Genomic DNA, 27577 nt, shown 5'->3' with positions numbered 1-27577 from the left:
ACCTGACATCTATGCCTAAGACCAAGAAAAACCTGTAGACCCCTGAAATCTACAAGTTGATGAAGAGGGGCCAAGTCCCTGCTTGCAAAGGCGACAGGCCTGAAATCCTACATGCTGTGTATGAGACTCAACCCTGATGCATCTGTTCTTTCCAGACCTTCCCTTTGGGTTTCTCCCCAGAGTTATTTTGTACAGTGGATCTTTTAGAGCCACAATCCTTTTTGGAATAACAAGTAGGCATGAAACCCTATCATTCTTCCTCTGTGATATCCCTCCAGTCCCATTTCTTCTTTTGTGCTTTTTCAGTACAATCAATGGTATCCTGGCACTTGCTGTGTGATGGGACCGATGAAATCCTCTTCAAACTGTGTTCTCAGATGCCCGCCTTTTCCAGCTCCAATGTATCCTACGTACATGTGCTGGACACTCCTCCCAACCCCATCAATTTCATAACTGCCTTTCTGTGATTTAACAACCTTTAATTCACTACTAAACTCAAATACTGTTCAATCAAGTTTTCGTTTTGTATCAAGACTTTTCTCTGCTTATGTGGCAAGTCTGCTGTCCATACTGTCTTTCCAGTATGCTAGGTTTATTCTGGAGAAACTTAGTTTTAATATTACTTTCCCCTGCCTAGGGCACTCTGTCACTTTTCTCTCAGAAGCAAACCCCACTCCTTTATGAAATCTTCTCTGGCCTCAGAATTCCTTACCTTCTGAATACTAATGACACTGAAACTGCCTTCATGTTAAATAATAAACAAGATGGAACAAAGGGAGAATACCTGCTTCCAAGACCTATTTGTATTTCTTCCCTAGGACGAGAAAAATTTATGTAAGGACTTTGTATTGGCTGCTGCTTTCTTTCTAATTAGGTAGCCAGTGTTCCCTGGTTTACCAGCAGGAAAAAAAGGAATGTGAGGAGCCCTCTGGCAACTGAGTAGGGCCCTTGGCCTATGGAGACATTGCAACTGTTTGTGCTGGAGCAGTGTCAACTCTGAAATGGAACAGTAGTATCAGGTGATGACTAGCCTATGAAATCATAGTTGTCTCCACTTAGACATGATCATTAATACCAGCAACCAAAAACATAATGTCTTCTTATACTCATTAATGTTGTCCTAGTAACGTGTACTTCATAATTAAGTTCAATTAACATCAATAACAAATACATCAACAATTGACTAATTCTTATGCATACAATGAATGACACTCAAAAAAAAAAAAAAAGCAATAAAATCCATTGTTTATGGATGATGAACATATCCAGAATCTTCCATTGGGCCAAAAATCTCTTTCTGCTAAGGTTGTTTCTCTATTGTAGGACATATCATTCCATACATGAGTACTAAAATGAGTAAAAGAAACTCTGTGGACTGAAGCTTACCATGGGCTCAGTACATTTTCAACAGATCATTGATGGCTCAAGATAGCACATGGTCACAGAGGCAGCTGTTGGCCACTGAGCCCCGGAAGCCAAGCTCTGGCAGGGATGAATATGGATTGTGAAGGAATCCATTAACTGTGAGTCTTACCTTTTTAAAAGACACTTCTTTGGGAGACCTCTCTGCAGGAAAATGCATTTAAACGCTTCATAGATTCCATGAAACCCATCCAGTGAATTCTTAGGTGTTTGGACCAATTAAGAACTGTTGACCTAGATTTCTACCAGATAACTAGTTACTCCTACTCTTGAATCTGAACCACATCCCTTCCCATTTTGTTTAGATTTAGGGCTACACAGTAGACTGGTTATACATGTTGTGAGAAGGTGGAGGGGAATAAGCCTGCAGCCTTGTGAGGAGTCTATACTCCTTTAATTATTGCCTTTGTTTTTAATTGTTTCAGGGTTGGTCCACAGCACTGCAGGAGGTGGGAGACATAAAATTTCTTCTTACAAGAAGACTCCCAAGGTGGGTCAGAGTTGGCCAGAAGCATAGAGAAGACTCTATAGTCAAATGCCAACTGGGGAAATGTAGTAGGATTAGCAGTCTGTTGGTCTCTGCAGTATCTGTAATGTCAGATTAAGGGAACCATCTGGAGGCTGGCATTGGCCCCTTCCCTTCCCAGGTAACCAATCTGGTCCTAAAACACAGGAACACTTAAAAGGATAATCTGGGATTGGAGCAGTTCTCATCACAGAAAATCCTTCTTCCAAGCCTGGGCCTAGTTCTGTATCAAGGTCAAAGAGCTGGAGAGAAGTCCTTTTCGCTGGAGTTTCAGTTTCATCTCATCTTTGCTCTGTAACTCTGTGGGTACCATCAGCCTTGGCCAGGTAGGAAATGTTGATTACTAGTATTTGCTCTAAATGTTCTACACAAAGATGCTCAGTAAGAAGGAAGCCAAGTCCTTGGCAGTTACTCCTGCCTTACACAGGTAAATGGGTAGTCCATCTAGTCCCTTATTGCATTGTTTGTATTCCAAGAACTGTGAGCTCAGACTTTCAGAATCCCTTTAAAATCAAGACACCAAATATCTGAAATCATTCCCAGCTCTGAGAAATTTGCCTTCTGGGATCTGGAGACAAAGCCAGTATTTGTCACACTATTGCTGATCACTTGTGGAACTGCCTTGAGGCTGGTCATTAGCAATTTGAAGCCATAATTTCCACTGAGGATCCAAACCTTAGATCACCTTTTATTTCCCTGGGACTATGGAGGGGTCAAGGTGACACCTGGGATGTAAAAAAGATGCTGCAAGTGCCTGTAAGCCCAGGCTATGTGGCAAGCTAGGGCCACCACCAACTCTCCACTATGACTTTACCACAGGCCTTACTCAAGCACAGGCAATGGACCCACTGGTAATCAGATGTGCACTATATACAGACTGCACCTGCTGATGAAAACCACGAGGTCGTGGTCCTGCAACACAAACCTGCATACACCAAAAGCCCCAGGTTGGCATTTTGGTCCATGCTGTGGGCAACAGGGCAGGCGGGGCTGACAACACTCAGATAAGGTGCCCCACCCCCAGCTCACAGGCTTCATGCCATACTCCAAACATGATGGCTGGCTTATCAACTATCCTACTTGGGATCTCTCTTTGTCTGTCTCTGTGTCTCTCTCTCTCTCTTTTTTTTTTTTTTTACATTTATTTATTTTTGAGAGAAAGGCAGAGTGCATGCAGGAGAAGGGCAGAGAGAGACAGAATCCAAAGCAGGCTCCAGGCTCTGAGCTGTCAGCACAGAGCCTGATGCGGGGCCCGAACCCACAAACTGAGATCAGGACCTGAGCTGAAGTCGGACACTTAACCGACCGAGCCATCCAGGCGCCCCTATCTGTGTCCCTCTTCATCTCTATTCTGTCTGGAGGCTGGTCTTTTTTTTTTTTTTAATTTTTTTTTCAACATTTTTATTTATTTTTGGGACAGAGAGAGACAGAGCATGAATGGGGGAGGGGCAGAGAGAGAGGGAGACACAGAATCGGAAACAGGCTCCAGGCTCTGAGCCATCAGCCCAGAGCCCGACGCGGGGCTCGAACTCACGGACCGCGAGATTGTGACCTGGCTGAAGTCGGACGCTTAACCGACTGCGCCACCCAGGCGCCCCTGTCTGGAGGCTGGTCTTAACACTCCTGGCCAGAGAATAGGCAGGGGCTGCTTCAAAGATCTTGAACAAGTGATTAGCCACAGCATCTAGATGGGGAAAATGCTGGCTAAAAAAAAAAAAGACAGAATTTCAAAAGGTAAATTTCTGTGTATTCACGCCTAATCTTCAAGAGTTGTGTAAACAATTTTTTTCTACCTTCCCCCATCATTTGCACAATTTTTGTCTAGTCCAAACATAATTTAAAATGAGGTAGGTAGTTTCTCTCTCCTCTGCCTCCTCTTCTTTGTGGCGACTGTCGAGGCCTGTGCCGTGAAAGCACCAGTCTCCCGTGCAGGGGGAGCACCAGGGGTGGGCACTGGTGACTGACGGAGCTTCTCAGTTGGCTATTTTCTCAATCTCATCCAAATCATCTGTGTCCAATCTTTCTATTTTCTTATCTGGGGAAAAAAAGAGAATTCACAGAGACATCAACACGGGGCTATCATGAACACACACACCTAGGGAAGGGACAGCACAGCAGGGAGGGAGGAGGCAGACAGGTTTCTGCCCCCATGCCAAGCCTCTGGCCACAGCAAACTTTCATGAAACCCCACGGGCTCCTGGTGCCTGAGCACGGGACAGAGCCCTAGGCCCTTCAAGCCTGGCCAAGGGGGCACTGTTGTTCGAGTTCCTGACCCAAATTCACCAGGTGTGCTCTTCGAGAACTTCCATATTGTAGGAAAGGAGGGGAATGTGACAAGGACAAAGGCCTCTCGAGGAGGCCCCAGGAGAACCTGCCCCTCTAAGGAAAGGGCCCTGGCAGGGGACACTCCCAGGCACTCACTAAAATGCTCCTGGATTCTGTTCAGGATGTTCATGCTGTGCTTGCTGTCGACCATGTTCACTGCCAGGCCCCTCTTGCCAAAGCGGCCCGTGCGCCCGATCCGGTGCAGGTAGGTCTCGTTGTCCGGGTTCCCATCCTTGTCCACGGGAAGGTCAAAGTTGATGACGACAGATACCTGTTCAACATCAATACCTGCACGAAAGAGGGGTGGAGTCAGGACGGGAAACAAAAACCACCACCCACCAGGCGAGGCTGCCACACGCCAGCATCAGGTGGAGGAAGAGTCTGGGGCAGGCCAGCTCTGGGATTCGGGGACCGGGGGCACGCAGCAGAATCCAGAGGGAAAAACAGAACTCTGGCAGGTGCTAACAAAATTATGACATCGCCAGAAGAGCCTCTGCTAGATACAAGAATCTGGAGATGCGGCCGAAACTTCACTAGGGGCCCCCAGGAGGGCAGGCACCATTCACTCTAAACCAGTCACTGCCTGTTTCCTTCCACCACATCAGGACTCCTGGCTTCTGTGAAAGTTCTCATCTGCTGGGGGAATCCAGCCTCTCCCAGAAAACAAAGTCAGCACCAACCCCAGCTGGACTCCCCCGAACCATCTGAGCGTCCCGTACGGGAGCCCTGCTCTCGCCATCCGGAGCCAGGCGAACAGGCACATTCTCTGCTCACCGCGGGCACACACGTTGGTGGTCACCAGCACCTTCTCTTTGCCCTCTCGGAAGCGCTCGATCACCGCAGCCCTCTGCTCCACCATCATCTCGCCGCTCAGCAGAGCCACCTGGTGGCCTTCTTTGGAGAGCTCTGCTGCCAGCCAACTAGCCGTTTTGCGGGTCTGGAGTGAAAAGAATGGTTTTAAATGGAGATACCTGGAAAAATAAAAACAAAAACAAACCTGCAAAAAAGTGGCTTGTTTCCATTAAAATACGTGAAAGCCTGCTGAGTTCAGCCACCAGGGTAGGCTTACCAATTTTACAAAGACAATTTTAGCCATGTGAATTTTTTTTGGATGAATTACTTAAATCATCTTAGTGTTCAGCTAGGAAGAGTGTGGTAGGAGCCAATATCTTCATTCTCAAATAGTCTATATTCTTAATGTTATATAATCATTTCGTTGGATGTTATCTGGAGTTTTTCCCAAGGTATGTCTAAGAGGTGGGACCAAAGAAAAGTTCAATTCTTCACAGTCTTTCCCTCATAACTCATTATAGTCTGAGGAGAATATGCCCTGGGGCAGGTGGAGGTGCTTCATCATTTCCTTTCTGGCCACACAGAGGACACCCAGTCCTCCTCAGCACTGGGGTGGAGCTGGCTGAAGGGAGGGCCAGGCACACTCTCCAGTGGAGCTCCTCCCCCGGCAGGCCTGCTGCTGCCACTGCTACTCACGTGGCAGAAGATCATGGCCTGAGCAATGGTGATGGCCCCGTAGAGGTTACACAAGGCCTGGAACTTCTCATCTCTGTTATTGCACAGGACGTAATACTGCTTGATGGTGTCCAACGTCTCCTCCTCACGCTTCAGTTTGATAATGTTTGGGTCTGGGACCACTTTCTGGGCAAATTTCCATACAGAGTCTTCAAAGGTGGCAGAGAAAAGCAGCATCTGGCAGTTCCTGGGCAGCATCCTGCAAGGGAAGACCCAGGTATGTGGCATGACCCCGAGTCTTTCCCTGGAAGGAACAGAAGACGGCCACCCCAGGCTTGGGTGCTCTACACGCCGGGGAAAGAGGCAAAAGGGGGGAGGAGAACAGCAGGGAGGAGGCAAGAGCAGCCATGGGGCAGGGAGGGGGCTGGTGTTAGATTCCCTAAGTCTCCTTCCTCAACCCATGGTCAGTGCTGAGGAGCAAATGGCCTATCAAACAAATGCTTCTGGAAGCACTACAGTAAAGAACCTGACAGGAGCAAGAAGAAGTGTTTGAAGTAAAAGGAGAAGATGCTGTAGATCAGGAGGCTGAGACGTTCCTCTTGGCTCAAGAGTTCCTACCTCTGGATGCGGATGCTCTGGTCTTGGTGGCCCTGAGTAGCTATCATCACGTCAGCCTCATCCAGAACAAACACCTTGATCTTCTTAGGGTCAATGAACTTGAGCTTGGAGCACCAGTCCAGAACAGTCCCAGGGGTGCCAATGACAATGTGTTCACTGATCTTCTGACCTCTTTCCACTGTGGAGACAAGATGTTTTCCGTGGGTATTTCCATGAAAAAGTCTGCTTTCCTCTCTGAGAAAAATGTAAAGCTATGATGTATTTTAATGCAACTGTTTTTATGTTTGCCTTACTGTTTTAAGGAAAGGTTATGATATCACTACAGTATTTAATAATGCTGAACAGATACGGTAAGGATATACACAGTGAAAAGATGAAAGCCTCTTCAGTAGTGTTCTTTTCCATTCTCTGTAGTCATCCAGTTCTCTTTCAAGGAGGCTCTGTCGTTATCTTTATTTCTTCTCTGTCAACATCATTCCCCCAGCCCAGGGTGGCACTTCTCCCGAGCAGACTTTCACAGCACTCTATTCAGTGCACTCTGTCCCTCAGCTACCTTAGCATCTATGTCAAACAAGCCGGTTGCCTCTACGCACTGTCTGTCCGGGTCAGTAAACAGGATTCATCATGAAAGGCTTTGCTTTCCCAAAGAAACACAAAATGCCTCTATTAGATAAAGTGCTTCCCCAGACAAGGCCTGGTGGACCGTAGCGTGTTCTTGACTGTGTGTGCAGTCTGGAACTTAGAAGATTTGGCTCTTCATTTTGAAATAGATGGCACTTATAATTTTTAGCCCTTTGATTACAGTCTTGACCAGACACATGCAAGCTTCCTCTAAACAGCCAAAATTTTGCCCTAATGTGAATGTTGAGTGAATTCAAAGCCAACAAATGCCCGTTCTTACTTCTGTTAAACAAACCAATTACAGCCCCCCACAAAAGTTATTCAGACTCCTCTGCCATTCTAACCCAAATTGAAAAATTTTAAATGTCTTATCATCTTTCACTAAATTTTATAATCTTATTTACTTTTTAGAAACGATTTTAAGTTGGTATTAGGACATTGTACACTGAGTAGATTTCTGTAGTCACAGTTACAGGTTAGTGGTAAAGATTCACAGGACTTAGCCAAACTTTCAACAAGACTTTTTTTAATTACTTAAATATTGTTAATTTGTTGTATAATAAAAGTAGGAAACCTGAATAAGGGGAAAAAAAAAAGCTCCAAACCAAAAAAAAACTCTTAAATACAGAGAACAAACTGGTGTTTGCTGGTGGAGGGGAGGTGGTGAGTGAGGGAAGGTGAAATAGATAGAGGGGTTATCTTTTACATTTAATCCACTTATCTTGATAAGCATTGAGAAAAATAGAGAATTGTTGAATCACAGGGGTGCCTGGGTGGTTTGGTTGGCTAAACGTCTGACTTCGGCTCAGGTCATGATCCCAGGGTTTGTGAGTTCGAGCCCCACATTGGGCTCTGCACTGACAATGCAGAGCCTGCTTGGAATTTTCTCTCTCTCTTTCTCTCTGCCTCTCCCTCACTTGTGTGCTCTCTCTCAAAAATAAATAAACTTAAAAAAAAAAAAAGAATTGTTGAATCCTTATATTGTATACCTGAAACTAATAGCACTGTACGTTAATTACAATCAATTAAAAAAAAATGAAATGCCAGAGTTAATTGTTCATATTCTAGAACATTTTTTGTTCTTCTAATGACATTAAAAAGAAACTAGGCAATTAAATCCAAAATGTGCAACATTTTATAAGCAACTGGTCTGGCCTGTTCAAAAAGTCAAATGTACTGGGGGAGGAGAAGATGTAGGAACTATTCTAGATTGAAAGAGTGCATATCCACTAATTTGATCTTGGTTCAAAAACAAAGCAGCCACAAAGAAACACTTTTGGGGAAAAATAAAATGGACTAGATACCAGTTCTTAGAGAATCTGCTAACTCTCTTGTGATAAGGGTTTTGTGGGTATGCTGAAGAATGTCCTTATTATGAGATGCACGCTCAAGTATTTAGGAATAAAGATCCACAACATCTGCAATATACTTTCAAATGGTTCCCCCCACCACACACACACATACAGATAAAGTAAATATGGCAAAGTGATGAGTTTTTGAATGTACATAAAGGGCACGTGTGTTATCTTTATTATTTCACCTACTGTGTATGATTTGAAATTTTTAAAATGGAAGTTGTTAGGGGAGCCTAGGTAGCTCAGTCAGTTAAGTGTCCGACTTCAGCTCAGGTCATGATCTCACAGTTCATGAGTTTCAGTCCCGTGTCAGCTCAGAGCCTGCTTGGGATTCTCTCCCTCTTTCTCGCTCCCTGCCCAATCCCCTCACTTTTGTGCACGCTCTTTCTCTCAAAATAAATAAACTTTTAAATAAAATAGAAGTGGTTAGCCTAATGAATTAGAATCACATATTCATACTCACATTTATTGCCTCGGACAGCATAAGCTAGCTTCAGTTCAGGGTAAAATTTGCCCATCTGTTCAATCACTTTTCCTGTTTGCAGGGCGAGCTCATAAGTTGGGGAGAGGCACAGACACTGGCAGGGAAAGAGTGTACAGTGAGATCTCAAGGGCAGTGGGGAACTACCGTCAGGACTCAGTTATTCCTCCAGCTGACGCTGAAGAAGGGTATGTAAATTAAAGTGCACACCATTTGATTTTTTAAGCTGCAAAGTCATAAGCTAGAATTCTGAAGGGTCAGAACTCTGGCTGGGTAAAGACCGTTGAAAATAGCTATTGGCCACAGGAATATAAAAACCCCCATATGAGCAAGGATCTGAAATTCCAGTTGGAGATTAGCTTCCTTTTCACTTACTCAGAAAGTTCTCAGAACTTTCCAAAGGATGATACCTTCCTGCAAGTAGAGGTGCCAAGTCTGTCAGCAGTATCCCAGAACTGGCAAACCACGGAGAAAGAACAGGATGTGTGTGGCTACTAGAAAATCAACCATATTGCTTGTGCTCCACAAGGGGCTCTGGTTTATGTAAAAAGTAATAAGCACCTTGGCTTTTATTCCATCAAATGTAATTGCTAGCTACATGTTAGCAGAAAATCCAAATTTACCAAGCCCTTACCTGGGGGTATCTATTTGCAGGTTCTACTTGGCTGAGCATGGCCAACACGAAGGCAGCTGTTTTACCAGTGCCAGACTGAGACTGGGCAATTAAGTTCTGTGGGCTGCACAAGAAAACAAACTGTTTAGGAGTGCAAATCTCAAGTATTCTCTTAGTTAAGCACAATGAAGAATAAGGCTTAGTTTACAGAAGGAGGCTTTGATTTCTGCAGTGGAGTTACACATCCTAGCTCCACAAACAAAGCACCACAGAGAGAAGACTATGGTGGGATTCAAAGCACACTCTGTATCTTTTATTCTTGACACAGCAGCCAGTGAGTGATTCTTTTAAAACGTGAGACCGCTTATGTCACTCCTCATTTCATTCAGAATAAAAGTGAAAATGCTTCTGTGTTACAATCTGGCTCCCTAGTGGTTCTCTGTTCTCAGCTCCTGCTACCTGCTCCCTTAATCACCTACTCCACCACAAAGGCCTCAGTGCTGCCCCAAAAGCATGCCAGCCATGCCCCCATCTCAAGGTTTCTGCACTGGCTATACTCTGCCTGGGGCAACTGTTCCAGGTGACAACATGTCAACTCTCCTCTCCTTCAAGGCTTTGCTCGCACATCATCTACTTGATGAGATCCGACCCTAACACTTGATTAGAATTGTAACCTACTTTCAAATACCTTAAAGAATGATGTATTGGTGGATAGATATGTGATGAAGTATAATAAAATGTTAGTGACAGAATCTAGATGATGGGCATATGGGTGTTCACTATAAAATCCTTTCAATTTTGTTGTAAGTTCGACAATTTTCATAATATAAAGTTGGGGGAAAACTGCAATTCATTTCTTTGGTATTCCTCATCTCCCCTACTATGCTCTGTTTTTCTCTTTAGCATTTGTCACCGTTTTAACTTTTATTTATTTTAGTACGTTTATTTACTGAGAGAGAGCAAGAGAGAGAGAGAGAGCCAGCAAACGAGTGGGGGGACAGAAGATCCTAAGCAGGCTCTATGCTGACAGCAGAGAGCTCAATGCAGGGCTCAAACTCATGAACCACAAGATCATGACCTGAGCCGAAGTCAGACACTTAACCAACTGAGCCACTCAGGCGCCCTATCACCTTTTTTTAAAAACAGCTTGTAAATGTACAATTCAGTGGCATTAATTACATTTAAAACTTATATCTTTTAACATGCTATATACTGTATATTTTATTTATTTTTAATAAAAATAAATGATCTATACTCCAGAGTAAGCTCCTTATATAGGGCAGGAATTTTTGTCTGCTTTGTTTACTAATGTATCCAAGGATCTACAATAGTATCTGTTACATACCTGTACTCAATACATATTTGTTAATGAAGAATAGTACTAGATAGTTCTCTTAGGTCTCTTCTAACATTGATGATTTAAAAATTGAGCATCTATGAAAGCATTAAGATCTCTAGGGGCACCTGGGTGGCTCAGTCAGTTAAGTGTCTGACTTCGGCTCAGATCATGATTTTACGGTTCATGAGTTTGAGCTCCACATTGGGCTCTGACCTGACATTGCAGAGCCTGCTGGGGATTCTCTCCTGTCTCTTCCCCTCCCCTGATCTCTAAATAAATAAATAAACTTAAAAAAAAAAAAAAAAGATCTTTAAACACAAATGACCAATGTGAAACAAATATTCCATTTATTCATCTCTATGTTCAAAGTGTCAAGCTAAAAAGCAAGATTATTCATCATGAAAAAAGTCACTATTATGACATGGAACAAAGAAATGTTAAGAAAATACAGACCCAAAATATCTTTTTTTTATTTACTTATATTTTATTATTTTTTAAGTAGGCTTCATGCCCAGTGCAGAGCCCAATGCAGGACTGAACTCACAATGCTGACTTCATGACCTGAGCTGAGATCAAGAGTTGGATGTCTGGGGTACTGGGTGGCTCAGTTGGTTCAAGTCAGGTCATGATCTTGGCTCAGGTCATGATCTTGCAGTTTGTGGGTTTGGGCCCCACGTCAGGCTCTGTGCTGACAGCTCGGAGCCTGGAGCCTGCTTCAGATTCTGTGTCTCCCTCTCTCTCTGCCCCTCCCCTGCTCACACTCTGTCTCTCTGTCTCTCTCTCAAAAATAAACATTAGAAAAAAATTAAAAAAAAAAAAAATCGGACGCTTAACCAACTGAGCCACCCAGGCACACCCCCAAAATATGTACTTTTAGACCATAGGAAAAGGAGTTTCAGGATTTAAATTATATGCAGCATAATTTTACATAATCATATATAATGTAGGGATTTATTTTTATAAAGAGTTCCTCATGCTCTCGAACCTTGTTTCTCAAAATGTGGTCTGAAACTAGCATCATCATAATCACTTAGAAGCTTATTAGAAAAGATGAACTTTAGTCCCCACCTCAGATGGAGACTGAAATGAGAATCTGTATTTTAATAAATTCCTATGAGATTCATATGCCTATGCAAGAGTGAAAAGCACTGCACCAGAAAACAACCTTGGTAATTACCCTATTCTGGTCTTTCAGAACACTGGTTTTTGCCTGTTATATTTGACACAATAAATTTTATATATCCATCTAATGAAATCATAGTGTATACGAATGATAAATGTTTATTTATCAACACAGAAAGATGATCATCTAAGTTTTCTTTTTTTATTGTGTGTTTCTAAAAAAACTTTTTTAATGTTTATTTATTTTTGAGAGAGAGAGGGACAGAGCACAAGAGGGGGAGGGGCAAAGAGAGACAGGGAGACAGAGAGTCCAAAGCAGGCTCCAGGCCCTGAGCTGTCAGTGCAGAGCCTGATGCGGAGCTTGATCTCATGACCCTAAGATCATTACCTGAGCCAAAATCAAGAGTTAGACGCTTAACCAACTGAGCCACCCAGGTGCCCCTAATTACGTTTTTAAAAAGCATTTGAAGATTTTATATGGTTCCATTTTTTAAAAAAGGTATAGGGGCACCTGGTGGCTCAGTTAATTGAGTGTCTGTTGATTTCAGCTCATGTCACGATCTCATGGTCACAGGATCAAGCCCCTCTCAGGTTTTGCACTAGGTGTGAAGCCTGCTTGGGACTTGCGATTCTCTCTCTTCTCCCCCTTTACCCCTTACCCAACTGCACACATGATAAAATAAAAAATAAACTAGCTATAAAAAAAAAAGGCATGGAACGCCTTGGTGGCTTAGTCGCTTAAGCGTCTGGCTCTTGATCTACACTCAGGTCACGATCTCACGGTTCATGAGATTGAGTCCCACATCAGGCTCTGCGCTGACAGCGTGGAGCCTGCTAGGGATTCTCTCTCCCCCCCCACCTCTGCCCCTCCCCTGCTCGTGTACCTCTCTCTCAAATAAATAAACATTATTTAAAAAAAGGTATAGCTATAGATATGTAAGTTTACATTAAAAAGTCTAGAAGTCTCTAAATGTTAGTGAGGGGTGGAGACTACAAATGATTTTTATTTTTCCTTGTTTTCTAGCTTTTCTAAAATAAGCATGTATTACTAGTATAGTTTTAAAAAATAATATGATTTTTAAAAAATGGAATATTAAAAATGGGATAGAGTTGTATCAGGACACATACGGCTCAGCAAGCATCAAAGGCAATGCATTCTCTTGTATCTTGGATGGACGGTTGAAGCCCATGGCATAGACTCCCTGGAGAAGCTGTGGTTTCCTAGGAAAACAGTTAAAGATGAAAGTCACTGTCTCTTTGGCTGAGGAAAGAAGCCAAATATCTGAGGGATTTCTTTTTCTCTTTCTTACTGTTGTTACACACATTTTATTTACAACTAACAATACTTGAATTATGTGAAATTGAGCACAATTCACATTACCTGGCAATTTTACTTAATAGCCCAAAGCAGCTAAATTCTTTAAACTTGTGTTAGCTAAAAATGTTCTGCTGTGATGAAAAATACATATATAATAGGACTAGGATCGCTATCTAAACACAAAGGGGAGAGTCAGAAAGTAAACAAATACTCACAGCCGAAGCTCCTCAAAGGACTTCACAGAGTAGAGCGGGGAATTTGGGTCCCGCTGCAGGACTTCCACTTGGTTCGTGTTATCAACAAGGTTGCTTCTGATCAGCTTGTTGAGTAAAGACTGGGCAGCTCTGTCTTCTGTCAGGAAACAAAGAGCAAAGAATTTTATTTTATTTTTTATTATTTATTTTATTTTTAATTTTCATTTTTTTGAGAGCAAAGAATTTTAAAAGACCATGAAATCCACCATGAATTCATCTGAATTTACTTGCCATTGGCATTTTAAGCAGTAACATGTATATGTGCTAGGACTTTATCATGCAATTCGGCCTCATATCCCTCTCCAGGATCTATTCCAAACAACTCTCCTTTCTGGAGGTTATCTATTCTTCCTATGTGTACCTAAGTATTTACTCCCCAATCTATGCTCAATAGAAAATTAAAAATTATTAGCTTAACAAACACATCACAGCAATAGGAAAAAAAACCCAGAAATTAACAAAGTTTATATTTTGATATCATATAAGCTATTTCTATCTTGTTATCTATGTTTAATATGTCCAGATATCATTAACTTTATTAGACAATGGGGATGCAACTTAAAATTTCTTTTATAATACCCTATACAAGATAATCATTCAGGGAATATTTCCTGCTGCTGGAGTCCATCAGTGGTTCAAAACAAAATTTCCCTAAAATGTAAACAATGAAAATTCTTTCAACAACTATGTTGAACTTTTATTAGCACTGTGACTCCCATTAAAGTCAAACCAAGCTGGGCATAAAAACAAAGCCATGTAACAATCTATTCTCTTAAGACTGTAGAACCTTGTGGGTATAGCTCTAGGCTGTGTTACCTTTCTCTTCTTCATCTGCCTTCTCTGAATTAGCATTGGTCTTGACAACAGCACCTTTATCAGACACAAAGTGGCCGTCATTCAGTATCACATCCCATACCCAACAGCTGAGACAATTCAAATTCTATGAGACACTAGAAATGTAAAGGCCTGGGGAGCAGAAAAATAAATGAGGAAACCAAGCCACAGATAAAAACATTTTATTGTTTCTAAATAAACAAAGGTATGAAACAATGTTTCTAACATTTCAATTCTTTCCTATTCCAAGTCCTCTCACTATACCCCAAACAAATGTGACTTTCCCTCATATCATCAATATTTCTGAAATGTTATAGAAAGATGATCACAGCAGGCAATGATCACAAACCACCTTGATGTTCAACAGAGGAAATCATATTTCATCAATATATACACGCTATAATGCCATTAGGATTCTATGTATATAAACTATTGATTAATAGAAATGCATATTCAAACAATGTTGTCGTTATCAAAAAATATACAGAAAAAGATTGTAAGTAAATTTGGAATGAGGTTAATGTTCCTATTCCCTTCACCCCGCCAGTAATTTTAAGTACATCAACAAAAATTTAATGGATTTTTGGTAGATATGATTTTAGATAATGACAATAGTTTAATTCTCAGGTTGCTCATACTTTGCCTCTCTCATCTCAAATTGAGGAATATTTTGAAAAAACAACAAATAATCTTTGGCAGTATATTCTCATGGACAGCAATCAATTTGATCATTTATAAGTCAATTAGGCATCCTCATGCTTATATTAAGGACAATACAAAGCAAAACAGTCCAGTTTAATTCCCAAATCAAACAACTGCCAGTATCTGTCAGGCCCCTTCCTGGTACATATATAATTTTTTTTCCAGACAGTTGTTATGTCACAGCAGAAATACTTAAGGAAATCACATGTGCTTTCAAACTAGCTTTTACTCACCATTGGCATCTGGTTTGATTTTCTCTTCCTTAAGATGCAAGTTGCTCAACTAAATGGAGAATATGGAGAGGGGGGGAAAGTATCAGGAAAATCACTTAAAAGATTGTGAATCAACAGAGCCTCCCCAATGAAGGTAGGGAGAAATGAGCCACACTCAAGACCTTTTCATTAGGTTGTTCTGCTGGGCTCCTTTTGTTGACTAAATGAGTGAGAATAAACAAAATGTCCCATAAATACAGCAATAGAAAAAACCTGGTTACACAACAGCTCAAAATCCACACCTCCTAATTATAATCCCTAGAGAGAATTATAATTTGTGGGTTTGCTTAAGGCCCTATTACAAAGACTCTCTCAGTAGAATACCACTTGAGTTGTCATTCTCTTGTATTACAAACAGGAAATTTTAAAAGATACTGGGAGATGCGGTCACACTTCAGACAGAGAATATCAGGTGGGAGGGCTGCAATGAAAAGCATCTGTGGGTAGGCATCAGTTATGTTGCAAGATATGTTTGAGCCACAGGACCACAACATGCCGATATGCATCCTCACATTCAAGATTTCCTTGTGATGGAAGTCTGATATATGTCTATTTTTTAGTGTTTATTTATTTTTGAGAGAGAGAAAGAGAGCAGAGTGTGATTGGGGGAGGGGCAGAGAGAGGGAGACACAAAATCCAAAGCAGGCTCCAGACTCTGAGCTGTCAGTACAGAGCCCAACAAGGGGCTTGAACCCACGAACCACGAGATCGTGACCTGAGCCAAAGTTGGATGCTTAACTGAGACACCCAGGTGCCCCTGGAAGTCTGATATTTTAAACAGAAAACAGTCTGGGGCGTCATAGCACACTGTATAATCAAAATACCTAGCAATCTGAAGTGGGAAAGCAAAGAATTCAAAAAAAGAATTATCAGGACTTTGATCAAACACTATAAATTAGGCAGAACTTATCTCCTCTATTAGAATGAAAATACACTTTTATTTGTCAATTAAACCTCAGTAAAAGCTGGGTGGAAAAGAAAATACCTTAAAGACAGGAATGTTTTTATTTTTACTTGATCTTTGGATCTAGCAGAAAGCAGGTGCTCTAACCACAAAATATTAAGGGGGCTTAGGACATCATCTAGTGAAGGGTGAAAGAATGAAAATGGCTACTTTTTAAGAATTTGTTTAATGTTTATTTATATTTGAAAGAGAGAGAGAAACAAAGTGTGATGGGGGATGGGCAGAGAGAGGGACAGACAGACACAGAATCCGAATCAGGCTCCAGGCTCCAAGCTGTCAGCACAGAGCTCAACGCAGGGATCCAACTCACGAACCGTGAGATCATGACTTGAGCTGAATTCAGACGCTCAACTGACTGAGCCACCCAAGTGCCCCGAAAATGGCTATTTCTTAAAGTGCCACCTATACCAGCAATTCTTTATGTTTTGAGGTTCACTCTGTCTTTCCTCTAAGTCCAAGAAAGGGGAAAGGCAAGAGAGGAATGAAACTGTTGTTTATTTTGATGGGTGGTTAGTTAGGATGGAGGAACCTCACTTCTCTATTGTTGCTAACTGAAAAGGGAGTTTCTGGTGTCTCTGTATGCTTTACTGTTAGGGGATGGAGAAGTGGGGGGTGGGGGGAGGGACACACTGGAGAGACTGGCAAGAAAGGAAATTGTCATAAAGCAGTAAAAATCCTTCATTAATTCCACATGACAGCAAACACACCAACAGACAGTCAATATGAAGCAACCAGTGCAGCATATGACGTATGGCACTGTTCAATGTATTTGAGTCTTCTCTAAAGCACTCCTCCACACCCTGCCAACAAATCTAGTTCAAGTGTAGTATTCAGGGCTGTGGAGAGGGAGCGGGATAGAGATTGGGGGACAGGGGCACAGAGACAGACTGCCTGACTTACTGGCAATATTTAAACAGTTAATAGCACTCACTCCTAGGGTGATAACTGCTAGCTACAACAAATGATAGGGCTGAGGTACAAATGATTTAAGTATTAGAAACATCTATTACCCTAAAGCATTTTAATTATCAATGATAAAAAGAACAAACCATTCTCTTGCTAATATATTGTTAAATGGAAGTTAACAGAGTAAATAGTTAAAATAACTGAAACGCGGGAAAAGTTGGTAGCAACAATGTAAGTGAAATTAACAGATGTATCAGGATTCTGGAGAGGTTCCAGCAGAATCTAAAAACATACCCAGGGGGGGCCTGGGTGGCTCAGTTGGTTAAGCATCCCACTCTTGATTTCGCTCAAGTCATTATCTCACATTTCGTGAGACTGAGTCCCACATCAGGATTTTTACTCACCCTCTCTCTCTGCCCCTCTCCTGCTTGTATGCTCTCTCAAAAAGTAAACAAATAGGGGCGCCTGGGTGGCTCAGTCGGTTAAGCGTCCAACTTTGGCTCAGGTCATGATGTCACGGTTTGTGAGTTCGAGCCCCGTAGGGCTCTATGCTGACAGCTCGGAGCCTGGAGCCTGCTTCAGATTCTGTGTTTCCCTCTCTCTGCCCCTTCCCCGTTCATGCTCTGTCTCTCTCTCTCTCTCCAAAATAAATAAACATTCAAAAAAATTTTTTAAAAAAGTAAAAAAATGGGGCGCCTGGGTGGCGCAGTCGGTTAAGCGTCCGACTTCAGCCAGGTCACGGTCTCGCGGTCTGTGAGTTCGAGCCCCGCGTCGGGCTCTGGGCTGATGGCTCAGAGCCTGGAGCCTGTTTCGGATTCTGTGTCTCCCTCTCTCTCTGCCCCTCCCCCGTTCATGCTCTGTCTCTCTCTGTCCCAAAAATAAATAAACGTTGAAAAAATAAATAAATAAAAAAAAATAAAAAAAGTAAAAAAAAAAAAAAAACCTCAGCCCTCACTTGGCTATAAGGACCTCAAAGCCTATAAAGCAAGACCATGAAGGATGGATTACCCAGCACAGTGTCAGTGAACTGAACGGTGAAATTTATATTAAAAATAGTTAGTTTAGGGGCATCTGGATGGCTCAGTTGATTAAGCGGCCGACTTCAGCTCAGGTCATGATCTCTCAGTTCATGAGTTCGAGCCCTGCATCAGGCTCTGTGCTGACAGCTCAGAGCCTGGAGCCTGCTTCAGATTCTATGTCTCCCTCTCTCTCTAGTCCTCCCCTGCTCGCATTCTGTCTCTCTCTGACTGATTTAATAAATCAACATTAAAAACGATTTTTTTAATACAATAAAAAAATACAGTTAGTTTAGATACCTTCCTTTGCTCTATTTACTTGGACCAAAAAGGAGAAACGATTTTCTGATGCAACTTCATCGCAAACCATTTTGAAATTAACCAAAAAGCAAAAGAACAAAAACATCCACTTTGTAAGATCCACATTCTTTCAATGCCTTTATTATTTGTTTTTAAGATGTGTTAAAATAATTGAAAATTGTACAGTTACACATTGCATTTTATTCAAAAGCACTTGAGAAAGGATTCTTGAGACAGAAGAAGGAAGATTTAATGTCAAATGAACTATACTGAATAGAGATTGTCTTCGGCAAAATGGTGAAGTCGAGGACTTGAGTCATACTCATCAGTTTTCTAATCTGTTTGCCCTCCTCTAAATTGAAAAGAAGTCTCCAACGGAACAGAGGGGAACAGAGTGGAGCCACTGAAGAACAAGGAAATAAATATAAATAGAATCTAATTTTTCTTATCTAAGATGAATAAGGAATGAAGCTTAATGAATATTTAAAATACAGTAACCTTGTACTATACACATCACTGTCACCTATGTCACACAGTACCTGTGGTGATCCTCAGTAGCAGTTCCATAAGGCAGAGGGTAACAGAGGTGTCTTTACTCATTTGCTCAGTGTTAGAATATTGTGATCTAGGGGCGCCTGGGTGGCGCAGTCGGTTAAGCGTCCGACTTCAGCCAGGTCACGATCTCGCGGTCCGTGAGTTCGAGCCCCGCGTCAGGCTCTGGGCTGATGGCTCAAAGCCTGGAGCCTGTTTCCGATTCTGTGTCTCCCTCTCTCTCTGCCCCTCCCCCGTTCATGCTCTGTCTCTCTCTGTCCCAAAAATAAATAAATGTTGAAAAAAAAAAATTAAAAAAAAAAAAAAAAGAATATTGTGATCTAATTTACCTGTGCACGGTTAAGTAGATTCACAAACCTTATCCAGGCTCAACTAACTAATCCATACAATATGGGCAAGTAATTTAAAAGATTCCTGCAAAGAAACTGTGCATTATAGATAATGATAATAATGGCTACTACGCATGTAGGACTTGTAATAGGCATGTCCATAACCCAATGAGGTAACCTGATTATCTTCATTTTACAGATGTGGAAACTGAGGCACAGAAAGGTTAAGCCATTTGCCCAAGGTCACATAACTAGTAAATGGTGGACCCAGAATACAAATCCAAGTCTGTCTGGCTACAAAGGCTAAGGGTTTGGTTTGTTTTTTTAAGTTTATTTTATTTAGAGAGTGACAGATAGTGAGTGGGGTAGGGGCAGAGAGAGAGAGAGAGAGAGACAGAGAGGGAGAGAGACACGGACAGAATCCCAATCAGGCTCTGCGATGTCACCACAGAGCCCATTTAGGGCTCAAACCCACAAACTGGGAGATCATGACCTGAGCTGAAATCAAGAGTTGGATGGTTAACCGACTAAGCCACCCAGGCACCCCAAAAGCTAAGGTTTTAACCTCTACACAATGGTGCCTCTCACAGATAATACTATTCTCATAGGAAATAATCATTTTAGGGGCAGCTGGGTGGCTCAGTCAGTTATGCATCTGACTCTTCCAGCTCAAGTCATGATCTCACAGTTTGTGAGATCGAGCTCTGCGTCACATTCTGCACTGACAGCACAGAGCCTGCCTGGGATTCTCTTCCTCTCTCTCTGCCCCTCTCCTGTATGCACTTGCTCACTCTCCCAAAATAAATAAATAAACTAAAGAAAAAAAGAGAAGAATCATTTTAAGGATGACACAATGGTGCAGCCACTTTGGAAAAAATGCTGACAGTTCCTCAAAAGTTAAACATAGAGTTATTATATAATCCAACAATGCCACTTCTAGGTGTACACCCAAGAGAAATGAAAATACATCTTCACAGAAAAACTTGTACATGAATGATCATAGTCAGCATTATTCAAAATAACCAAAAAGTAGAAACAATCCAAATGCTCATCAATGGACACTGATGAAGGGATAAACAGAATGGGATATATCTAGACAACGTAATATTTTTTTGGCAATAAAAAGGAATGAAGTACTGACACCTGCTGCAATATGAATGGACCTTGAAAACATTATGCTAAGTGAAAACAGCCAGACACAACAGACCATCTATTGTATGATACCACTTATATAAAATGTCCAGAATAGACAAATCTGAAGAGACAGAAAACAAGTCAGCAGTTGCCAGAGAAGGGTGGGGAGAACGGAGTGACTAAAGTTTGAGGGTACTTTTTGGAGGTGGTGGAAATGTTCCACATCCTGATTGTGGTGACGGTTACACAACTGGATGCCTTTGTCAAAATTCACAGAATATGGGTGAGTTTTACTATACGTAAATTGTATCTCAGTAAACTTGACTTAAAAACTTTAGAGGGCCAGGGCGTCTGGGTGGCTTAGTCAGTTAAGCGTCCGACTTCAGATGAGGTCATGATCTCACAGTTGTGAATTAGAGCCCCGCATCGGGCTCTGTGCTGACAACTCGAGCCCGGAGCCTGCTTCAAATTCTGTGTCTCCCTCTCTCTCTGCCCCTCCCTCCCAGTTCACGCTCTGTCTCTCTCTTTCTCTCAAAAATAAACATAAAGGGGCACCTGGGTGGCTCAGTCGGTTAAGCGGCCGACTTCAGCTCAGGTCATGATCTCGCGGTCCGTGAGTTCGAGCCCTGCATCGGGCTCTGGGCTGATGGCTCAGAGCCTGGAGCCTGCTTCCAATTCTGTGTCTCCCTCTCTCTCTCTGCCCCTCCCCTGTTCATGCTCTGTCTCTCTCTGTCTCAAAAATAAATAAAAGGTTAAAAAAAAATTTTTTTTTAAATAAAAAAAAAATAAACATAAAAAAATTTTTTTAAACAAGCAAAAACTTTATAGAAGGCCAGTCCAAGAGATCCAACAGTCAACTAGTAAGAATTCGTGAAAGAGGAAATGAAGAAAAATAAGGGAGAGAAATCAACAATGAAAATTTTTGAGAAAATTTCTCATAACTTAAGGACAAGATTTTCCAGATTGAAAGGACCCACCCAGTGCCCAGCAAAATGGATGCAAATAGATCCATACCAAGACTTATTAGCATGAATTTGCTGAATAATGGAGACAAACAGAAGATTCTTCAAGCTTACAAAGGGAAAAACAGGTCACATCAGGAATCAGAATGGTCTCAGACATCTCTATAACCAATAAAGAAATCTAAAAGGCAATGACACAATGCCTTTACAATTTGGTAGGAAATTAATTTCCAACCTACAGTTCTACATCCAGCCATATTATCCAAATGATAGGGCAAAATAAGATATTTCCAGAAATTCAGTAGTATCTTAAAAATACTTAGTTCCCATACACCTCCAGAAAGCTGATGGATGGCTCCACCAAATCAAGAAAGATGAGAGGCACCTGAGTGTCTCAGTCAGTCAAGTGTCTGACTTAGGCTCAGGTCACGATCTGGCTATTACCGAGTTCAAGCCCCGTGTCAGGCTCTGTGCTGACAGCTCAGAGCCTAGAGCCTGCTTGAGATTCTATGTCTTCCTCTCACTCTCTACCTCTCCCCCCCGCTCACTCTTTGTCTCTCTCTCTCTCTCTCTCTCTCTCTCTCTCTCTCTCAAAAATAATAAAATAAACATTAAAAAAAAAAGAAAGATGAAGAGAGGGGATACAAGAGGAGTGAATCCCCAGAATGAAGCTGAAGGGAAATCTGCCCTGTTTTCCTCCAGACCCCAAAATGAGTTCTGTTCTGAACATAGGGAGAACTAGTCCAAAATGAAGGAGGCTAAAAGATGTGGGGGAAATTAAATTAATAGAATAATGTGTCTGAACATCCTGAGATAATCTTAGACAATTAGCAAAGAGCTTGGGGTTGAATTGGTGATAAATACAAAGAACATGAAGAAAAACTGCAAGGCAATTATAAATTCCAAGAAAAACAGAAAGTTTTAGAGGAAAGTAAAAGTATTGATAAGTTACTAATTATAGAAACATGAAATACTGATCTAACTAAAATTACAATATAATGAAAAGGTAGGGAATGGAAAAGTGTGCATGTGTGGTGGAGAAAGGAGGATGGAGGAAAGAATCAAAATCAGTAAATACCTAAAACTGAAAACTCAAGAACTAGCAAAACAAATGTGTTCCCTAAAGGGAACAAGGAGGTCAATGATGTAAATCAGTTTCAAGAGAACTATTAGTTGTCTCTGGGGAGGAAAAAATTAGTGGTGGTGGAACCAGTTTTTAAAACTATTTGACTCTGAATTATGTGCTTATAAATTATTATCAGTTATAAAAAAATAAGACAAAGTCCTTTTTCTCAAGAGATTCACAGAAATAAGTACTAACAAGTAGGTTCAAAGCACTATCAGAACTTAGAGTGTTTAGGTGGGAAGAATGAATTCTACATAGTCACGTTTAACTCCTATCTTGTTTACTGTGCATGAGGCCCAGAACAAAAGTTAAGGTGATCAGAAGAGGATTTACTGACTGCTGGGCCTAGTAAGTCGATCATTCATTATCACTAAGCATGCTGAGGAAGCACAAAAAGATGAGTAAGCCACGGTGCCAGAGTCCAGGAAGTTCAGAATCCAGAGATGGAGAATGACACAAAGGTGATTACAATCCAAGGTTGGGAGTGGGGAGTGCAGTCTACAATCAGTCTTGATTCAGGGAAGACGGGTAGGCGGCTGAGCTCTTCATCCCTGGGAGCACTCACCTGCTCTTATGTAACCCAGGAAGCGGATGGATAAACAAAGCCGCTCAAAGTCCAGGCTTCATTCCCACATGCACTCTATACCCATCCTGACCAAAGTAGCAACTGTCTTTCCAAGGGAACTGATCGTCGGTCAAAACTGACCCCTAACCCTTTTATGGCTGAAGCCAACTCACCGACTCGGCCGCTGCCTCCTGTTCATCCACCGCCAGGGCCCATGAGTCGGTGGCCATGGTCCCAGGCGCCGGTGGGACGCTGGTGCTGGCGGATTCGCTGGCTGGGGAAGCACGATCGCGGGCTCCGTGGGGTCGCAGCAAGCCCCGCTCCGGCCCCACAGAGGGGGAAGTCATTCGCTTTGGCGCTGGAGACCGGAAGCGGCGCGCCACAGTGACGTCGGAGTCCGCGCCGGCTCTCCCCTCGCCCACTTCCAGCTGCAGCTTCCGTCGCTTTCGGACCCCCACCCTTACCTCTGCTTAGCTCACGTTTTCTTATCTAATGTCCAGAAACACAGACTGAGGTAGGTAGTTGTCTGAAAACACCTAAACTTCTGCCAACTGGCTCTCCAACCCACGAGCAAAACCACATTCCCGCTCAGCACGGTGCCACAGCACCTCACATAGATTGAATGTATCAAAACAGCCACTACAGACACAGTAGTCACCAAAATGCATATTGAAACAAGGAGATCTTCAGGTTGTCATTTCAGTGCCCAGGTGTTAGGAATCAGCCATATCAAACGCCATTTGGTTAAAAATTTGGCAGACTAAAAGAATTACACCTTCAAAAAGACTCAAGGAAGGTGCTAGGGAAATGTGTTCCAGGTAGAGAATTGAAACAAGAAAGAGCAAGGAGGTTTGTGTCTGAAGGACACAATTTCTTTCAATTTCTGTGAGTATTGACAAGAGCCAGGGATGAAATTGGTAGGAGGTAGATGCAAAGGGCCACGCAAAGCAGCTTGAGGAGCAAATGAGTTCATTCCAGGAAACTCTTCCCTATCTGGCATGACTTTTGGAGTTAGCTGTGCCTGGTTGGAATCCCAGCTCTCCCGTTTAAGAGTTGAATGATTGGGAGAATTTTTTAAAGAAAAAATATCTTGGGCTTTTAGAAGAGGTAAAATAAGGATTAAGTGTGACACACACTTTTTCCCCTAACTGGAAACAAACAAGGTCCTCTTCCCTTATTACTTCACTAGAAAGAAGCTGGCATTTTCCTGCAACCTGAGAAAACGAATCCCCATTTCTCTCTCTTTGCCAATATTCCACTTCAGTAAGTTAATTTCAAGCAGTAGCAGGCTGTAGAATTTTACCTGTAGAGTATGAGTAAGAATGTTCAGGAAATGGTAAAGTATTTCTAGGCAATACCCTATTTGCCATGATTCTTTTTCTTCTGCACCCTTTAGGGTTAATTTGGTGAAGTTTTTTTGGAAATCTATAGGTGAGGATGTGCAAAAAGAAAAAGGCAAACACATCCAGGGAAGACATGACCTACATCTCATCATGTCAGAAGCAATCTTGAGAAAATTTTGCCAGCAAAATTAAATTGATCACCGGGCTAAAGGAGGTTAACAAATTGTTTTAAAGTATAATGAGATTAAAAACAAATCCAAAGTGTAGGACTGTATATAATAGGATACACTTGTGCAAAAAAAAAAAACAAAAAAAAAACAACAACAAACCTCATATATGCTTGTACATACTATAGAGAATGAGATACAAAACTGCTAACAGTGCCTGCTTCTAGTGAGGGGCTCTAGAAATCTGGGGTGGGAGAAGACTTACTTTTCGTTGTGTACACTTTATCCTCTGAAATTCATTTTCCATGTGCATGTTTTCTTTTTAAAGTTGTGAGTATTTCAGGCAAGAAGGGGAATAATACAATAAACATCTAGATTCCCACTTACGGCTTAATAAGTAAAACAGTTAACATTCGATTGAAGCCCCCTGTATAGCCATCCCAAGAGACAGCAGCTCTCCTAAATTTGGTGCTTATCTTTCCCATAAATGCTATTAGCATGAGTTGCTTTTCTCTATTAAGAAACAACCCCCAAACTTAATTAGCGTCAGGATTCTAGACTCTGTCACCATCCCACACACCAGCACAATGGGAGGCAACTGCTAAGAAGCAAACTGGTTTCCAAAGTGATGCATAGAGAGAGGACCCAGGGTCATAAGAGCAGCTGGATTTGAATTCAGCCTCCCGGCATTTACTCGCATGTGACCTTAGGCAGCCTCCAACTCCTCCGAAATTATGGTAAGTACCCACTGCACGGTTCAATTATTCAACTAAGGCTTTTGGCCCAGTGGCTGGCTTATGGCGAAAGCTTGACACATATTAGCTATAATTACTATTCCTGCCCCTCCAGGGGTGAGAGTGAGGAACAAGCCTAAATGTGTTAAAAAGGGTCTCATTTCTAACCTCAAAGATACTCACATCGCCCACGGGTAGGGCGGGCTGAAAGCGCCCCAGGGCGCGGCCTCGGATGCGGCCAGCAGCCCCCGCCATCGCCGCTCAGCAGGGCGGTTACCTCGGTCAACGGCCACTCACTGCCCCTAGCCTCATTGGCTGAGGTCTGGTCCAGCCAGCCAATCAGCGGAGGGGACGGCCCAGCGTCGGGCAAGCGTGCCCGGGTACCTAGGGGCCCTAGGAGCGAAAGACAGTCTAGGCTCCAGCAAAGGGTCCTTTGTGTATTGAACTTTGTCATTTTTTTTGCTGAATATCCAGCTCCTTCCTTCGCTAGGCTGGAAACTCCATGAGTGCAGGGCAGTGTCTGCTTTCCTTAATGTTGACCTTCAGGGACTAATGCATAACAGACCTTCATTTGGTGAATGAATAGATGAGGAATGCCCATCCCCCACACAGATCAAACTTCTAAATCTTTATGTCTGAATAGGTGAAGAAGCTCTTTCTCTCGTTTATGTCCTTGCCACTGCAAGTGTGATCTCCCTGCAGCAGTGTAGATATCAGCATCTATGGGAGCCCTTTAGTATTCAGAATCTCGGGCCTCACTCCTAGACCTACTAAATCAGGATCTGCATTTTAAGATACCAGGTGATTCCTTAACAACTTACACTTTGAAAACTATTCAGTCATTCCCATTTGTCCTGATAGTAAATAAATGAAAAATCTAAATCCGTTTTTATAGATTATATATATGTTAATATATATTATATATATAAATAATATAAATATATATTATATAAGTATCTATAAATTATATATAATATATTATATATAATTATATAATATAAATAAATATATTATATAATATATAAATATATATTAAATAAATATATAAAAATATAAATATATATTAATATATATTACACTTTATTTATTTTTGAGAGAGAGAGAGCACAAATGGGGGAGGGGGAGAGAGAGAGAGAGAGGGAGACACAGAATCCAAAGCAGGCTCCAGGCTCCCAGCTGTCAGCACAGAGCCCGATGTGGGGCTCGAATCCACAAACCGTGAGATCATGACCTGAGCCGAAGTCGGAAGCTCAACCAACTGAGCTACCCAGGCACCCCGATGATAAAATATTTTAGGTACTATGGGAGAATTAGAATCTAGGACTATATATTTCCAAAATGAAGTATTTTAGTTGTACTCTCTTGAGCTCTGTTAGCTTTGTCATGTCCCAAGAGGGTCAACCAGTGTTCTACTGCAGAGTGTGTGTAGTACTTATTCTTACCTGCAGGCCTATTTGCTTAGCCCAGAATAAAAGGTTTCTTAAAATACACAATTTGGATGTTGTATTGAGATAGCTTTCCTTCTAGTACATAGTTGACATTAAAAGAGGAAAATATCATAGAGAACTGGATAATTAGCTGAATAATTCAAGTAGAATGTTCAGAACAATCTGACTTTTGGGCCTCAATGATTTCTCTTCATGTGTGTTGACCCAGTTGTTGGGTGAATGAAAATAAATTTTTAAAAAAAATGTCTCTAGGGCCACCTGGTTAAGCTTCTAACTCTTGGTTTCAGCGCAGGTCAAGATCTCATAGTTTGTGAGTTCAAGCCTTGTGCTGTTAGCTTGGAGCCTGCTTGGGATTTTCCCTCTCTCTGTCCCTCCCCCTCTCACTGTTGCTCTATCTCAAAATAGATGATATATATAAATATATACTTATATATATACTATATATATAAATATAAACTTAAAAAGTATATATGTCTTTAATTCTTTCACTAGTGAAGGTGCTGTTAGGGTCAGGTGTAAGGCAGGGTAAAGATAAGAGTCAGAGGCTAAAAAATTTAGCAGTCAAAGGCTTTATTTGGGAACTAAGGTCTGGGGTGAGGTTCTGTGACTCAGGGAGAGAGAGAGAGAGAGAGAGAGAGAGAGAGAGAGAGAGAGAGGAGTCAGGGAAGTCGCCCCCAAGTGTGGTGGGGTGGGGTTTTTAAGCTGCAGCGGTTCCAGGTTTAGGCCCGGGTGGGCCTTTTTCGCGTCAGGTCGTGCTGTCGC

General features: G+C 42.0%; 1 protein-coding gene across 3 annotated transcripts; it reads right to left on the bottom strand.

Moving 5' to 3' along the window:
- On the bottom strand, positions 1 to 25640 carry DDX19B (DEAD-box helicase 19B). Of its 3 annotated transcripts, none has more exons than XM_047836458.1 (12): positions 23297 to 24376; positions 15231 to 15279; positions 14278 to 14331; positions 13423 to 13558; positions 13018 to 13110; positions 9450 to 9552; positions 8798 to 8912; positions 6359 to 6536; positions 5762 to 5999; positions 5048 to 5210; positions 4536 to 4561; positions 1 to 126 (listed from the first exon to the last, which is right to left on the bottom strand). In XM_047836458.1, the coding sequence occupies exons 1-12, from the start codon at positions 23468 to 23470 to the stop codon at positions 16 to 18; spliced, it is 1440 nt and encodes a 479-aa protein (XP_047692414.1). In that variant the 5' UTR covers positions 23471 to 24376; the 3' UTR covers positions 1 to 15. The 3 variants fall into 3 exon arrangements, with proteins under 3 accessions (XP_047692414.1, XP_047692413.1, XP_047692412.1); XM_047836457.1 differs by lacking the exons at positions 1 to 126; positions 23297 to 24376 and adding exons at positions 3674 to 3983; positions 25551 to 25640 and having other exon boundaries at positions 4370 to 4561; XM_047836456.1 differs by lacking the exon at positions 1 to 126 and adding an exon at positions 3674 to 3983 and having other exon boundaries at positions 4370 to 4561; positions 23297 to 23760.
- Positions 25641 to 27577: the final 1937 nt, after the last annotated feature.

Source organism: Prionailurus viverrinus, chromosome E2, assembly GCF_022837055.1.
Source record: "Prionailurus viverrinus isolate Anna chromosome E2, UM_Priviv_1.0, whole genome shotgun sequence".
Classification (NCBI taxonomy): domain Eukaryota; kingdom Metazoa; phylum Chordata; class Mammalia; order Carnivora; family Felidae; genus Prionailurus; species Prionailurus viverrinus.
The sequence above is the reverse complement of the archived record's forward strand: the minus strand, read 5'-3'. Positions and strand labels throughout refer to the sequence as shown.

Bases quoted from the DNA above. Each gene is read 5' to 3' on its own strand.
- DDX19B (XM_047836456.1), bottom strand. From the start codon at position 23,470: ATGACTTCCCCCTCTGTGGGGCCGGAGCGGGGCTTGCTGCGACCCCAC. The intron at 13,559-14,277 runs GTAACACAGCCT...GTTTCCTGACAG, and splicing joins GGCAGATGAAGAAGAGAAAG to AAGACAGAGCTGCCCAGTCT. The intron at 13,111-13,422 runs GTGAGTATTTGT...CTGTTTTCCTAG, and splicing joins TCCTTTGAGGAGCTTCGGCT to GAAACCACAGCTTCTCCAGG.